The sequence below is a fragment of the Rattus rattus genome, chromosome 7 (assembly GCF_011064425.1).
Source record: "Rattus rattus isolate New Zealand chromosome 7, Rrattus_CSIRO_v1, whole genome shotgun sequence".
Classification (NCBI taxonomy): domain Eukaryota; kingdom Metazoa; phylum Chordata; class Mammalia; order Rodentia; family Muridae; genus Rattus; species Rattus rattus.
The window spans coordinates 125932698-125947293 of record NC_046160.1 but is presented as its reverse complement, the minus strand read 5'-3'; the positions used below and the strand labels follow the sequence as shown (position 1 = coordinate 125947293).

Here is a 14596-nt window from a genome sequence, read left to right as displayed (position 1 = left end):
CAAAGTGAGCCAAGACAGCCAAGGCGGCTGGCTCTCCTGCTTCAGGTCATAGCTGGGCCTGCCCTTTGAGCTTAGACCTCATATTTCATCCTCTTTCTTTCTTTCTTTCTTTCTTTCTTTCTTTCTTTCTTTCTTTCTTTCTTTCTCTCTCTCTCTTTCTTTCATTCTCTCTCTCTCTCTCTCTCTCTCTCTCTCTCTCTCTCTCTCTCTCTCTCATCTCTGTAGCTCAGGCTGACCTGGAATTCAGATATCCCCCTGCCTCTGAGCTCTAGGATTAATGACCTGTACTACCCATGGTACTCTTGTTTTCTTGTTTTTTTTTTTTTTTATTTAAAATATCGCATTTATTTTTGGGTGAGGGTTTATGTATGCAAGAGCCCACTACGGAGGTCAGAGGACAACTTGGGAGAGTAAGGTCTCTCCTTCCTTCCATCACTGTGTCCTAGGAATTAATTTAGGTTGTCAGATCGGGCTTCAGGCCCCTTTACCTGCGGAGCCATCTGGTCGGCCACTCCTCCCCTTCGAACCGGCCACCAACAGGACAACCCTAAGGCCATTCCACTTGCTGTTCCTTTCACCTGCACAGCCTCCCCGCTTACCTTTGTCCTTGTCGCTCGGGCTTAGATCCTAGCTCCTACGTCCTAGTCCCTCCCAGAACACAGATCTAAGGCAACTGAATTCTCTGCATAGCGCTGCAGACAGCCTCACCGATTCTTCTCACGTTGTACTCTTCCCTCCTCCCAAGAATGCCAAGTACCCTCAGAGGCAGTGGGCTCTTATCCCGGGATAATTCCCCCGGGGTGGGGAAGGTGTGAGAGGGCACACGCGGTGGTTCAGTAAACGGCTAACTGTAAAAGGGGACGTCAGCTGCTGCGCGGGCACGCGCTCCAGGCCCTGAGTAGCTTACCCCGGTATGTGCGCGCGCCGGGTGGGCTATCTCCTCGTAGGTCCAGGGGAAACGCATCCTTCCCTTGGCCCGCTGGCTGCAGAAGCGCCGTTAAATGCGCTTTTGGGGACCCGACATAAAGGCGTAGAAGAGCCGTATGCTCCGCAGCTATGCGGGGCGAGGGAAGGTCGCTGCGTACCTAAGGATCCCAGCTATATGGCCAGGGTGGAAGATCTTCCCTCGCCTTTCTCAGAGGTCTCCACCTAGCGAAGTGCATATGTCCCTCCAACCCCAGGGATTTAGCGTTGTGGTACGCGGAGAGGAAGGGCTCTGAGAACCGCTCTGGGAAATGGGCAGGTCCACGGCCCCCACCAGGTCAGGGGAAGAAGGGAGAGAGATCTGGTCCTAAGATAAGGCTGGCAAGGCTCTACAGTCCTGGGCTGCGGGTGGGAAGACAGCTCCGCTGCGACATTAGGCAGGGACCCAGGTGGAGAGGGTTGGTGGCCCAGAAAGGGACAAAGAGCAGCCCTGCCCGACCCCCCACGTCAGGGTCCTATTGTTCCTCCTCTCTCGGACTGTACTGAACTCTGGTGCTCCCGGGAGGGAGGGAGGGAGCTGTGCCCGCCCGGTGGGCATTTGTTTATTTAGGGTGAGAAAGGGAGGGAGGGTCAGGGACGCAGGCGGGATAAGGGACGCGCATTTTCGCGCGTCGCCTTTAAGGGAAGCCCTGCCCTACCTTTTCCACCGTTCCCCGCCACCCCCAAGCCCTACCTGCATTTTAAAACCCCTTGTAGTCCTGGGATTGGCCCAGGCCGCGTCCTCCGGGCGAAGAAACTTGAACCGGGGGTTGGGGGGGAGGAGGGTACAAGGCTCCGCGGTTGGAAGATACCATCTTTGCAGCCTCCCCGCGCGCGCCCCGCCCTTCCCGCACACCCCCGAACCTGCCCAATCAGACCTGTGGGAGGGCGGGACCGTGGCTCGAACGCGCCTCTGGCAGGGCGCCAGGCGGTCGGCGCACCGCGTAGGGGGACCTCGGGGCCTGCCGCGCCTCTGACCGCCTCCCTTTTGGAGGCGGGGCTGCTGCGGCGCCCCGCCCCCTCCCGCCCGGGGTGGGCGGGGCGGCTGGGGCTCCGGGAGCGGGCCCGGGGCGGGCCTCCGCCTGCTGCGCCTGAGCCTGGAGAGCCTGGGCACCGCGGCCGCCGACGCAGCCACGGTCCCGGTTCCTCAGCCTTGAGGCGCGCGGGGGTTCCCTGGTGACCTGAGAGAAGACCGCGGGAGGGAGCGCGAGGCGGCGCAGGGCGGGCCGCACGCGTCCCCGGCCGCCCCCGCGCGCGCGTGGCCGGGCCCAGAGAAGCCCCGGCGCGGGGAGCGCCGGCCTGGCGCGGGCGAGGGCGATGCTGCGGTGACGGCCCCGCCATGGCGAAGCCCCGGCGGTGGCGGCGGCGGCTGCGGCGGCGGCGTCGGAGGAGCTGGAGCCAGGTGCCGGACGAGGAACTGCTGCGCTGGAGCAAGGAGGAGCTGGCGCGGCGGCTGCGGCGCGCGGAGGGCGAGAAGGTGGGCCTCATGCTGGAGCACGGCGGCCTGATGCGCGACGTGAACCGGCGGCTGCAGCAGCACCTGCTGAGATCCGCGGCCTCAAGGACGTGAACCAGCGGCTGCAGGACGACAATCAGGAGCTGCGCGAGCTCTGCTGTTTCCTGGACGACGACCGGCAAAAAGGGCGCAAGCTGGCGCGCGAGTGGCAGCGCTTCGGGCGCCACGCGGCCGGCGCCGTGTGGCACGAGGTGGCCCGCTCGCAGCAGAAGCTGCGGGAGCTCGAGGCGCGCCAGGAGGCCCTGCTGCGCGAGAACCTAGAGCTGAAAGAGCTGGTGCTGCTGCTGGACGAGGAGCGCGCGGCGCTGGCGGCGGGGGGCGCTGGCGGCAGCGGCGGCGGCGCGGGCTCCCGCAGCTCCATCGACAGCCAGGCCAGCCTGAGCGGTCCCCTGGCGGGCAGCGCGGCGGGCTCGGGGGCCCGCGACGTTGGCGACGGCAGCAGCACGTCCAGTGCGGGCAGCGGCGGCAGCCCGGACCACCACCACCACGTCCCACCGGCCCTGCTGCCCCCGGGGCCGCACAAGGGTCCGGAGGGCAAGGCGGGTGCCACGCGCCGGTCCCTGGATGACCTGTCAGCGCCGCCGCACCACCGAAGCATCCCTAACGGCCTGCACGGTAAGCACCTCGCCCGGATCGGAAGCCCGAGGGCGTTATGAAGCGGTAGTTCTGGACACCTCACGGGCGCGGGGCGGGGTGGAGGTGGGGTCGCACCTCCAGACCCTTCTGCAACTGGCAGAGCAAATGGAGCATCCGGCGTGGTGGTGTCCCTGTATAGTTGATGCCTCCGAAAAGTTTCTCCTGCACAGCTTTTGTGTTAGCGGCTGGCACTCCGGGGCTCTCTAGGGGGTGTCTCTTGTCCCACCCTGAAAACACTTGAGGGCAGAGGGGAGTTTTTCTTGGAAGACTGTGAAAGGTCCCAGAGCTAAAGCAAGTGAATTTCCCCTCCTGGTTGGAGCCCCAGATATGCCTCAAACTCACTCAGCACCCACGACTGCACTGTGCTTGTGGCTGGTTTCCTCCCCTGCTTCCTCCTTCCCAGCCATATCTCCTCCTGGGCTGGGCTGGCACGCAAGCTCCGGTGCCGAGACCTTGACGAGCTGGGCCAGAGCCCTCTGGGCTAAGATAAGAGTTTTCCTGGCTTCCCATAAACCCTGCAGTACTGGTTGGGACACCTTTCTCAACTTGGTCTTCACAATTTTCCCCAGAGGATATATTTGGAATTGATTCTGTCTTCCCCGTGTGCCTCAGTTTCCCTGCTTCCTTGCTTTTAAGTTGGTGAGTCTGATGCCCCCCTCACCGGGGTGTGCGATGGAGATAAATAACACCCCTCAAGAGATTGTAAGCTTGATCCGCCTTACAGGAAGTGCTGGGCTCATCTGTGACTAGAGTGTGGGTGGGAGGTCTGCTCTGTCTACCTCAACCTGTTGCTATTGGCCCTGTGGGAGGGTGTCCCCACCTAGGTACTGTGACTGCCCCTTCAGTGTCGATCTGCGCCCTGCAGCTTCCCTCCTGTCCTGCCAGATGCTGTACTTCCCTGTTTCCCCACAGTTTTCGGAAGCTTGGTTCTCAGTGTTGGTGGCACCTGCCTCTGCTCGAATTGTTCGCCTGTTCTCCTTAAAAGCCTTTCTCTGTCCATGCACTAGCAAGGCTTAGAAGAACTTCCCTTCCCCAGACTTGACAGCTGGAACTGAGGAGGACCAAGCGTTTTGTTGAGTTTCCTGGCCAAGCCCTCTGCAGCCATCTCTTTGGAGGCAGGAGCCGCAGTTCCCATGCAGGTCACATAGAGGTTCGCCCTTTATTTACTACCCAGGGCTTGTGAGTTCAGGAAAGGACTGGGGCTGGAGGGATATTTTGTTACTGATTAGCAATCTACCACAGCAACTCAGGTTTCTTTTTGTAACACTGCATCCACAGGGCCTCCCTCCTCACACCCCTCCTCCCCAGCTAGTCACTCAAGCTCTAGCCGAGTTCCAGCTTACTTTGGGGACGGACACCCCTCTTTACAGAGTGTGCACTCATCACTTTGGCTTCCCCTTCCAGGGGGGATCTGGGAGCGCCCATGCTCTGGGTCTTGATTTCTCCACGTGCGTCACGAAGGAGGAGAGTCTTTGCCCTTTGGGGAACACGGGGTCGTTGGTTTTCAGCCTTGTCATCAGTAACAGTGGCCAGGGTGAGTCTCTGCAGGACACTGCCTTGCTTGGGTGTCTCCACCTCTTTGCAGACAGTCATGTTTTTTCTTTTGCTAGGAGGTGTGGGTCTGGCCCAGAGTTGCAGTTGCGGTAGTGAATAATGCAGCAGAGAAGGACCTGGCCAGACTGGAGGTTTTCCACCCCACTGGGGATGGGTAGGGGCAGAAGTGTCATGTTTCCTACAGACACCCCCTCCAAGTGTCCTTGCCACAAAACTACTGCAGATTTTCTAGTAGCCAAGCTTTGGCACCGGCTGTAGACTCAGCGTCCTTACTACAAATTTCAGCTACACACTGGATTGTTCTTTTCAGTTTTGTCTCTTGAAGTCAGTGGGTGGCGGCAAGGTATCCTCCCTTGATCGTGCACAGAAATCCAGGAATCAAGGAAAGCTGGGCTTCCCTGTACTGGGATCCAAAGCCTTCCTTGGCTTTGAAGAGCAGGGGGCTGAGCTGAGAGAGAGTCTAGGTGGTGGCCAGAGTGGAGTCAGACACTGGGCGTGTGCCTTAGCGCCTGGTCCTGCATCAGACCTGCTTTCCGTACATGCAAGGGGAGGGAGGCGCAGAGAGGACCCCGGCCTTGTTTTGTGGAGGTCCCCACCAGGGCCATTGGCTTTTCTGCCAAGAATGGCTTGAGGCCCTTGGCAGTTGTCATTTTTGCCTTCCGGTTAGTTCAGAAACATGGATGCCTCCCTGTTCTTGATTCCTCCCGGCTGTGCCTCTCCCCCTCCTGAGCTGGAAGTGTTACTTCCTTATCGGTGAGCACAGAGAGGCTCATTGATAACCCAATTATCCACAGGGTCCGGACACCTCGACTCCCTCGGGTATCTTGGGCAGCATGGTTAATTTTGCCTTTCCGTCTTTCTTCTGGAAGGTCGAGGGGAGCCCACAGAACCCCTTTTCTCCAGGAAGGCCCAGTGAGATTGGCACCTGCCCGCCGTGGTCCCGGCAGTTGTTGAGGAGCCCGCCCTGGGAGGCTTGCCAGCACATTCTGGCTTCCCGTCCAAACTCTGCTTGCCTCTGAAACTGCTTGTGGGTCTGGGCCCCGCGTGCGGTGTGTGTGTCTGGCTGCTGAGCCAGGGAGCCCCGCAGTCCTCTGTTGGGGAGCCATGCTGCTGTGCCCACAGCCCTCTGAGGTGTCCTAGAAGGCAGTGGTGGAGATGGCCATCATCTGTATTCAAGGCAGTCCTGTCTGGCCAAGGTGGGCTTGGCCGGCCTGGCAGTGCATATACAAATAGGTCTTGGCGTTGGCGTTGGGCAGCCGCTGGATGGGTACTGAGCTCCTTTTGAGATCCCTGGGTCCTGCCAGCCCAAGTCAGGGCTGGGGTATCCTTGCCGCCAGTCTCCTCCAGCTTTGCTGGCTGAGCCAATTCACAAGGTAGAAATTCAGTTCCCTTTCCTTTCCCCAAACCGGGTGATTTTTCAGACCAATAAATAAAATTCCCCCTGGGGGGTGTAGCTTAGGGTTAGAACATTTGCTCAGCACAGTATGGGACCCTTGACAGTAACACACACACACACACACACACACACACACACACACACACACACACACGAGGCAGAAAAGAGCATGTCCAGCCATATTCTCCTAGCCCACTGCCCATCTCCCAACCCTGTGTGTGCCCCCTTCCCTCCCCCAACCCCCATGCCCTGTGGCCCCCGTGGCAAACCCAAGTTCCAGCAAGCCCGTGAGTGAATGTCCTTTCTCTTTTTCACATTGGGCTTAAAATGTCGAGCCACTCCACAGGAGCGGGGCTAGGTCTCCCGGTGGTGTTTTTTGTCAATCTTGAAAGGGTGGAGTAGGGGTTGGTCTGAGTCTTTTTAAGAAGGAAGGAGCAAGCTGGTGTTAAAAGGTCTTTCCCAGGAGGCCCCAGGGCTCCGCCAGTAAGGCTGTCTTCCTTTTCCTAAGGCTGCCACCCTAGAGCAAAGGTCAGGGGAGATGATGGGCGAGTTATGCAAGCTTTCCCTCTCCTTCTGGCCTGACTCTGGTGGAGGGGGTCTGTGACGTTGCCCGTGGACCTGGGTGCTAGGTTTTCAGGGCCCTGGAAGCTCATAGGCAGGTGACCCACTCAGCATCTCACATTGACCACGAAGAGGTTGCTAGCTGTTCTTCCAGGAGGCTTCTTGGCAAACTGAGGCTTGGACAGGTGCTGGATATTGCTTCGATACCCACAGGGCCTGCTGCGGTCTGGAGTGAGCTCCATGGGGGAGGGGGGCACTTGAGTAGAAGAGTCAGTTTTCCCAGGGGGCTTCAGCTCTCCTCTTTGGAGTGAAGCCCCCTCTGTGTGGGGTGCGCGTTCTCCTCTATTTATCTTCTACTGCCTCACTTTTCTACGCCAGGCTGGCTTTGCATCACAGTGGTCATCCCACCACACGGTGGTCATCCCACCGTGACTCTCTCCCAAACCAGACCTCCGAGCTCCTGGGACACGAACTTTGTGGGTGGTCCATGGCCAGCATATTTTATGAGGAAACCCAGCCCCTACTCACACCCGTTTCCCGTGTACACCATGCGTGTGGCAGTCATTCACCAAAGTTCCTTGAGAGTCTTAGGCAAGCGCCTGACCCCGTTAAATGGGAAACATGACAGAACTCTGGGAGGAGGGAGGGTGTCGTTGAATGACAGCCTATGAGTGCACGCACCTTCTTTTGGATGGAACACTCAGTGCAGAACTTCAGGCAGGGGAGCCTGCTGCTGCCCACGGCTCTGGCTCGAGGGTCAGGAGAGCCAGAGTGAACTCTGTCTTCCCTGATCTAACCTGATCTGTGACCTCGCTGACCCTCAACGCCTGTTTCCTCATTCGTAATATCCTGCCTCTTTAACTGGGCCTCCAAAGAATGGGTCTCTGACTTTATCTGGGTACCGTTTTTCATGCCGGGAAGTGCCACTTGGGAATCGTCACCTTGGGGTGTGGGTAGGGAACCCCCCTAGCCCATGCTCACGAGTGGGGCTTTTCTGCCTGTCCTGTCTTCTCGCCCAGTTGAACAGAAGAAAAATGGCTTGGTAGTCAAGAAAGAGCAGAGTGTGCTAAGCTCGGGAGGTGGGAACTGGAGCGTGGCGAGGAGAGGCCAGGGTTTGATCAGTGTGCTCTGGACGCACATGGGACAATAACCGTCGAGGGGCTGCGGTTGTCCCTACGTGCAGGTGAAGCCCTGAAGTTCCAGTGACTCAGAGCTCAGTGCCTACGAAGGAAAATGGTCCAGATAAATTCTGTGACCTCTTTAGGTGCCCAAGTCTTGGGCTGTGCTAGGGAAGGTTTGTCAGGAGCAGGAGAGCAGCTGGGAGTCGGGGTTGACCTCATAGCTGTTCCTTAAAGCAGGAAGGGAAACATTAGCTCAAGTTTAATGAGCATCTACACTCCGAAGTTCCCTGTACCTTCACAGTGATTCATGCCATCTGGCGTGGGAGTGGCAGTTAAGGAGCGTCTATGTGGTGAGTGTCCTGTAGGCTGATCTGAGGTTAGGAACAAGACGCTCTGGGCCTCCAGGATGGCCTGGACTCTGGCACTGGCCATAGGAAAGAACCTTTGCTGTAGGCTCAGTCTCCCTGCCAGCCCCTGTCTGCCTCCTTGGACCTCTGATTTGCACGTTAGGTGATCCTGGGCTACAGGGGCATCAGGTCAGACACTTGTGGGAGATGTTTTGTCTCTCTCCCAGCCGGAGCTCTGCCCCCATTACAGTAGTTAGGAAGTGCACTCAAACTTCTGTTGGGATCGAGGTCTCTTGATCTATGCAGGGGCTTCCCTGGGGGTTTCGGAAATACAGATAGCTAGTTTTCCTTTTCCGCTTGGGGACAAGGAGACCTCAGTGGAAGCCACACGGCTTGAAGACAGGAACAGAATCCTCTCCTACAGGGATGGGATTTTTAATTTAATTTTTCTAGGATTTCGATGGGTGTAGTGGTGTGAACGTTTTAATCGCAGTCTGGAGATCCAGAGATCCAGGGCCACGTAGTGAGACCCTGTCTTTAAAATTAAAAAAAAGATTTTTTTTTTTTTTTTTTTTTTACTTTATGTGTATGATTGTTTTTGCCTGTTTGTGTGTATTTGCACCAAGTGTGTAGAATGTGCTGCTGCAAGTCAGAAGAGGGTGTGGGATCCCCGGGAACTAAAGTTACCTATGGTACTCGGAACCAAACCAGAGTCTTCTGCAGGAGAAGCCAGTGTTCTTAAATTAACACAGAGCCGCCACCACTCCAGCCCCTCTGCCCTTGTGATCTTAAAGTCAGGGATAACCCCCGCCACTTCCTCTAAGCTATCCCTCAACCTGGTCTCTGTCACATCCTTTCTCTCCCTGTAGGCATATGGTTCTGGACAGACAGGGAGCTGGGTCACCTAAGGGTAGGTGCCTGGTCTTAATGAACCTTCTCTGGTCTCCAGCTCTCTGTGGGACAGGTCAGAAGACCTGAAGTCCTGTCCATTTGTCAGTAGATTCTCTAGAAGTGCTAAGGTACAGGCCCTGCCCTGAATGCTGGCAACCCTACTTCCTGGTCCCACGTCCTGGGTCCCGGACGGCCGGTCTTTACTGTCTTCTAGGCCCATTCCTTTCTCCCCACTGGCGTGGGGGCAGGTCTAGGAGTCCCTCTGTACCTTGCTGCAGGGTCCTTTCTCTCCCTTCGTCCCTCCCTCTGTCAGTCAGTGCTGTCCTAGAGTAGATGGCATTCAGTGTGCTGGCCCCTTGGAGCGGAGGAAACGCCTGGCCAGGAAGAGCCGGAAACCCTGAGCAAGCCGTGTGGAATCCTCTGGCTCTCAACGGGGAAGCTGGGAGGGAAGGGGACCCACCCTTGGTTCTGTCATTCTTGTCTGTCCATTCGGGACCTGGGGTCTTGGTCCTCTTGATTCCTAGACTTGGCACCAGCCTGGGGAGAGGCGGGGGGGCGTATGACTCCTAAACTATCTTTAGAATGGCTACAAATTAGTGCACGAGGTCTGCAAAGAAGTGGTGTGTATTACTCGCCCCTACGACAGCCGGGCCCTAGGTCCTCACTTCGAGACAGGACCCAGGCTGCTGGGGCTGCCTGCGACTACACACACCAGTCCCCTGAGATGGTGATCTGACTGGTGCTGTGGATGCCAGGCGGCCTCTGTCTGGGCCACCACTCCTCCTGAGGGCCTGATGGAATTACCAGCCTCAGCCGCTATCTGATGGTGCCGAGTTCAGGGCGACACCGAACTTTTGGCGCACGCCTGTTTGCTGGGGCTGAAGATGTCCGTCTGCTCCTGTTCTTGAGACCCCCTCCCTAGTTTTCTGGGATACACAGTCGCTGTACCCTCAGAGCCAGGGATGAGGGGCCGGTGGAAAAGCTAGGGAGTGGCCTCTCGTCTTTTAAACTGGATAGAGCCTGGTCACCTCCCTCCCATTTCATTTCCTCTTCTTGGCAGCAAATGGTATTTATCTACCTCCAAAAAATTGAAACCAGCCACGACGGTAGTGGCACTGGCGGCCGTGGTAGTGGTGGCAGCAGTGGTGGCGGTGGCAGTGGTGTGTGTACAAGCTTACCCTCTCCTAGGTCATAGCTAGTGCTGCACTCTTTGCCTTTGCGGTTCCTCACCCACCTTATTAACTGATGATTGATTGATTGATGATTGATTGATGATTGGTTGAGGCATGGTCTCACAGTGCAACTCCGGCTGGCCTGGAACTCACTATGTCGACCCAGTTACTTTGCATTTACAGAGATCCTTCCCTCTGCTAGGGTTAAAGGCGTTTGCCACCACACCTGGCTGATTAGCAAGGCTGGGGGACAGGGTTGTGGGCAGAAGAGGCAGAGGGCGGTTTAAGGTTGAGGCAGGTTGGTTTGTGTTGGCCTCCCGCCGACCTGCGCCTTGTGGGTACCTGAGGACACAACGCCAATGCGCCCAGTTGGGGGCTGGCAAGAAGCTGCGGAAAGCTAGGCCCATTTTTCACACCGTCTGCAGGTCAGCGTGTACGTCCCTCCCCCAGCTGCTCTGTGTTATGGCACAGATGCATCCACAGCACTCGTGCTCGGGACAGGGCTGCCCTGAAGGGAGTGGTAATGGCTGTTAGGCTGTATTCAAGGGGACAGATGTAGGCAGGGCCAGTGGCACGGAGACGGTAGCTGTTGAGTAGAGCCGACCCATTTCCAGAAATAGAACATCCACTGTCAGGGGGTGCATCTCTTTGTCTCCCCAAATCTGCCTTCCCGTCAGCTTTCCCGTTGTAAGGCAAGAAGGAGACTCGCTCTTGTCTAGGAATCAGAGGCTCCAGCGAAGCGCCCAGCTCCCCTGCCCGTCACAAGGGCCTGATTGTGTGCGGGGCCTGAATGCACCTGCCTGCGGCCATGTGCGGCACCGGCTGGCCTCCCTAATGAGCCCGCTCTGGGAGTGGCCCTTTGTGGCAGGTTCCGGCCACAGCGCCTGGGCCAAGGCTCTGTTTCCCAGCCGCTTGGCTGTTTAATGACTCCCCGCTGGCGCTGTTGGGACAACGGGAAGCTCCCCTTGCGCCTACCCTTTCTGTCGCCCGCATTTTCGGCAGTGCGCGCACCCCACCTTTCTGCGCATTCCAAGATGAGGAGGGTCTGACTGACTCTTTTCAGCTCCTGCCCTCACTGGCATGGCCAGTCTCCCTTCCTCTGCCCTTAGGTCAGCTCCTCCTTTGGGGACACCACTCCCCCCACCCCCCATCTCCTTTCTTTTGTTCCTCTTGGGTCTCTCCCCAGATCCTTCCTCGCAAACAGGCTAGTGTTTCCTTACCCAGAGCAGTAAAACTAAACCCGTCCTTCTGCTACCCTGCTCTCCTCTGTTGGAGGTGGGGGTGGGGTGGGGGAAGATCCCCTCGGTATGGACCAGAGAGCTCCTGCTGCTCCCTGCAGCAGACCCTGGGAAAGGCGCCCCCCCCCAATCCCCGTTAGTAGTCTCTGTCCTGTAGCATGCGATGCCCCCTGACAGTTGTCCTCTGGAACCCAGACTGCTCCACCCCCAACCCCCCCACCCCCCACCCCGTGCCTCTGACAGCAGTGTCAGCTCTTGAGTACTCTCTCCAGCCTGAGCTTCTGCCTTTGGTTGTCCATCCTGGCCACCTGCATCCTGTGGATCTGGGGCCCCTGCCTCTGCCCTGTGTCCCCACACTCTCTGCCTGAACCTTGGCCAGCTCCTCTTCAAGGTCCCTCAGTTGCGACCCTGGGCTGTTCATCGCCCCAGCTGCTTCAGTGTAGTGTGATTGCCATGAGGGGCGTGGGGTGGGGGGGGGTGGGACAGTGCTCCTCAGTGCAGAGGCAGCCATGTCTGGAGCCTTTACCTGGAGATAGGGGACAGTCTATGGACAGCTCTGCAGACAGCGCCGCCAGTGTAGACGGATCTCCGTTCTGCGACACCCATCTCGCCCCCAACAAATTGGGACATCTGAGTATGGACTTGGGGACTTCAGTCTATACCCATCAAGCACAGTGACTTTTTTTTTTTTTTTTTTTTTTTTTTTCGGAGCTGGGGACTGAACCCAGGGCCTTGCCCTTGCTAGGCAAGCCCCCTACCACTGGGCTAAATCCCCAACCCGGCACAGTGACTTGTTACCTGGGTCCTGGGGTTTTGGCCTGGAGCCTGCTCACTGCTCAGGCTCACCTCAGGCCCTCCCTCCCGTGGCTCCCCTTCCCCCCCCCATCCTGTGCCCCCTTCACAGAGGCTCCTGTTGGTCCTTGAGGCAAACAAGCACAGGACGTGTGACATGTGGCCCTCATTTGTTCTGTGTCTGTGGGAAGCCTTTGCCTACCAAGCCAGGGTCATAGTAGGTCCCAGGATTGCTCATGGGTAGGATGTGGCTGGGGGTGGGGGGGATGTGTCTGCAGGAAACTAGAGCATGGCGAGGGTCCCCGGGCTCCTAGGGTCCTATCCAGAACCCAGCCAGTTGATTGGTTCCCAGCTGAGAGCTTCTTACTTTTCAAAGGAGGCCAAGAAGGGTGCGGAGTCAGTAAAGAAAGGAAACAGTTTGTGAACTGAAGGGGGTAGCAGGGTAGGGACACAGGCCAGCGGCACGCTTCCTGCCCTGCGTTCTCTCTTGGAGGAGAGAGGCGGAAGACCTGCCCTGGACACTGGACACCATTGTTTACGGACTCTCACTGCTATTGATTTCTTGGGGTGCCCAAGGCTGTGACTGGCAAGTGGGCATTGCCTCTCTCGGGGTTAAACGAGCTGCCAGGGTCCAGCTGTGGGCCGTTGCGCTCGCTGTCTCTGGCGATAAGTCCATTAGACACCACACCTGAGGCTCTTTTCCCAGCTCCACCGCTCACTGGAGCCTCACTGTGCTGAGCATGCTCCGTGCGTGCGTGTGTGTGTGTGTGTGTGTGTGTGTGTGTGTGTGTGTGTGTTTCAGGGTGACATTGAACTGATCTCAGTGACATAGCCTAGAAAGAGACTTGATATAGCATCCTGTTTCCCCTGGTTTTTTTTTTTTTTTTGGTTCTTTTTTTTTTTCCGGAGCTGGGGACCGAACCCAGGGCCTTGTGCTTCCTAGGCAAGCGCTCTCCCACTGAGCTAAATCCCCACCCCCCTGATATAGCATCCTACAGACTGTAGGGGGTGAGCGGGACCCTGGGGCTTCCCTGATCCCACAGGAGGTCCGTGGGAGCCTTGGTCTTACTTTGTGTATACAACAGCACAGTGGAAGGAAGGAGATCTGCTGGGAGCAGGGGCAGGCGGCGTCGTTGGTGTCAGTGTGGCCCTGGACTCCTTAACTGCTTGAGCTTCCTTGTCTTCTCCCCAGGGCACGCCCTGCTCAGCTAGCCCCCTCTGCAGAGTTTCTTGAGAACAGCCAGCCCAGCTCCCCCCAAGCTCTAAAGTGTGAGGACTTCTCCTGACACAGTCTTGGGGAGCTCCCTCCAGGAGTGTGTGGTCATGAGGCCCTGATCCATCTGCTGGTGTCCCCTCCGTGGGAGGTGGTCCCCAAAGCTGGCACCTCTTTGATCTGCAGTCCCCGGGCCCCGCCCCACAACTTAGTGGGAGCTTGTCTTGTCCCACTGGTGCTAGCCTGGTTGTGGGCACTGTGACCAGCTGCTGAGGCAGAGGCCAGCAGGAGTGAGAGCTGTGTAGGCCGGTCTGTTGCCCGCCGGGCTCCTTGAACTCCAGGCGCTCCTGGTAGTCAGGGATTCTGGAAACATTCGTAACTTTTGGGGTTATCCAGGCAGGTTACCTGCTGTCTAGATCTGCTAGGGCAACCTCAGGGACCCTTCGTTGGGGGAATGACTTCAGCGCCTCCCCCACAGCCCATCTCCCCTGCATCTCCCGCCCTCCTCCAGCTCCTGAAAAGTCTGTTCCTTGTCCCAGGGACACAACCAATAGCTTTCATCACCACGTGTCTCAGAGCCAATGAAGAACGCAGTTGTCGGGTTCAGGGCTTTTTAAAAAACAGAAGTCAACCAGAGTCAGGAAGCCCTCCCAAGCACAGGGTAGGAAGTGGAGGGGCGCAATGAGTGAGGCATCCAGGTCTCCTGAGCTGGCAGAACATCCTGGGCGTCCAAGCGGGCCTGGTGTATGCCTGTTGACTGACAAGCTCTGTGTGCTCTTCACCACCTGTCCCCAGAGACATGGTGTGTCTCTTGATGGGTGGTGGTGGTGGTGGTGTGTGTGTGTGTGTGTGTGTGTAGGAGGCTGTGTTTTCATGTACACACCCACACGCTTCTTTCTCCTGATTGTTTAGTTTCCCTTAGTCTTTCCCCAGTCTCCCCAGCCTCAGTTACTTATCCGTGGGTTGGGATGGTCCCATAGGTTCTCTGGTGCCCAGAGACCCTTGAGGAGCTCAGGATAGATAGATCCAGAAGTCCAAACCTGTCCTAGTTTTCAGCCTCACGTAGGTGGCTGCTCCCAGATTAGCCGCTTTCCCCGTCTAGACAAACCAGTAGTATCTTATTTTCCTTCATTCTTGTTTTGGGCCTTAAGGACTTACAGTAGCTGCGGCTGAGTCTCTGATCCCCAGCTGTTACT

General features: G+C 57.5%; 1 protein-coding gene across 1 annotated transcript in view; it reads left to right on the top strand.

Annotated features, from left to right (window-relative positions):
• The first annotated feature begins 1056 nt into the window (after window positions 1–1056).
• The window catches only part of Ccdc85c (coiled-coil domain containing 85C), a 72416-nt gene continuing 58876 nt past the window's right edge, over window positions 1057–14596 (top strand). Inside the window, 4 exon segments of the mRNA XM_032909158.1 lie at window positions 1057–1081; window positions 2312–2358; window positions 2360–2504; window positions 2507–3094. Coding sequence (XP_032765049.1) covers window positions 1057–1081; window positions 2312–2358; window positions 2360–2504; window positions 2507–3094 — 805 coding nt within the window.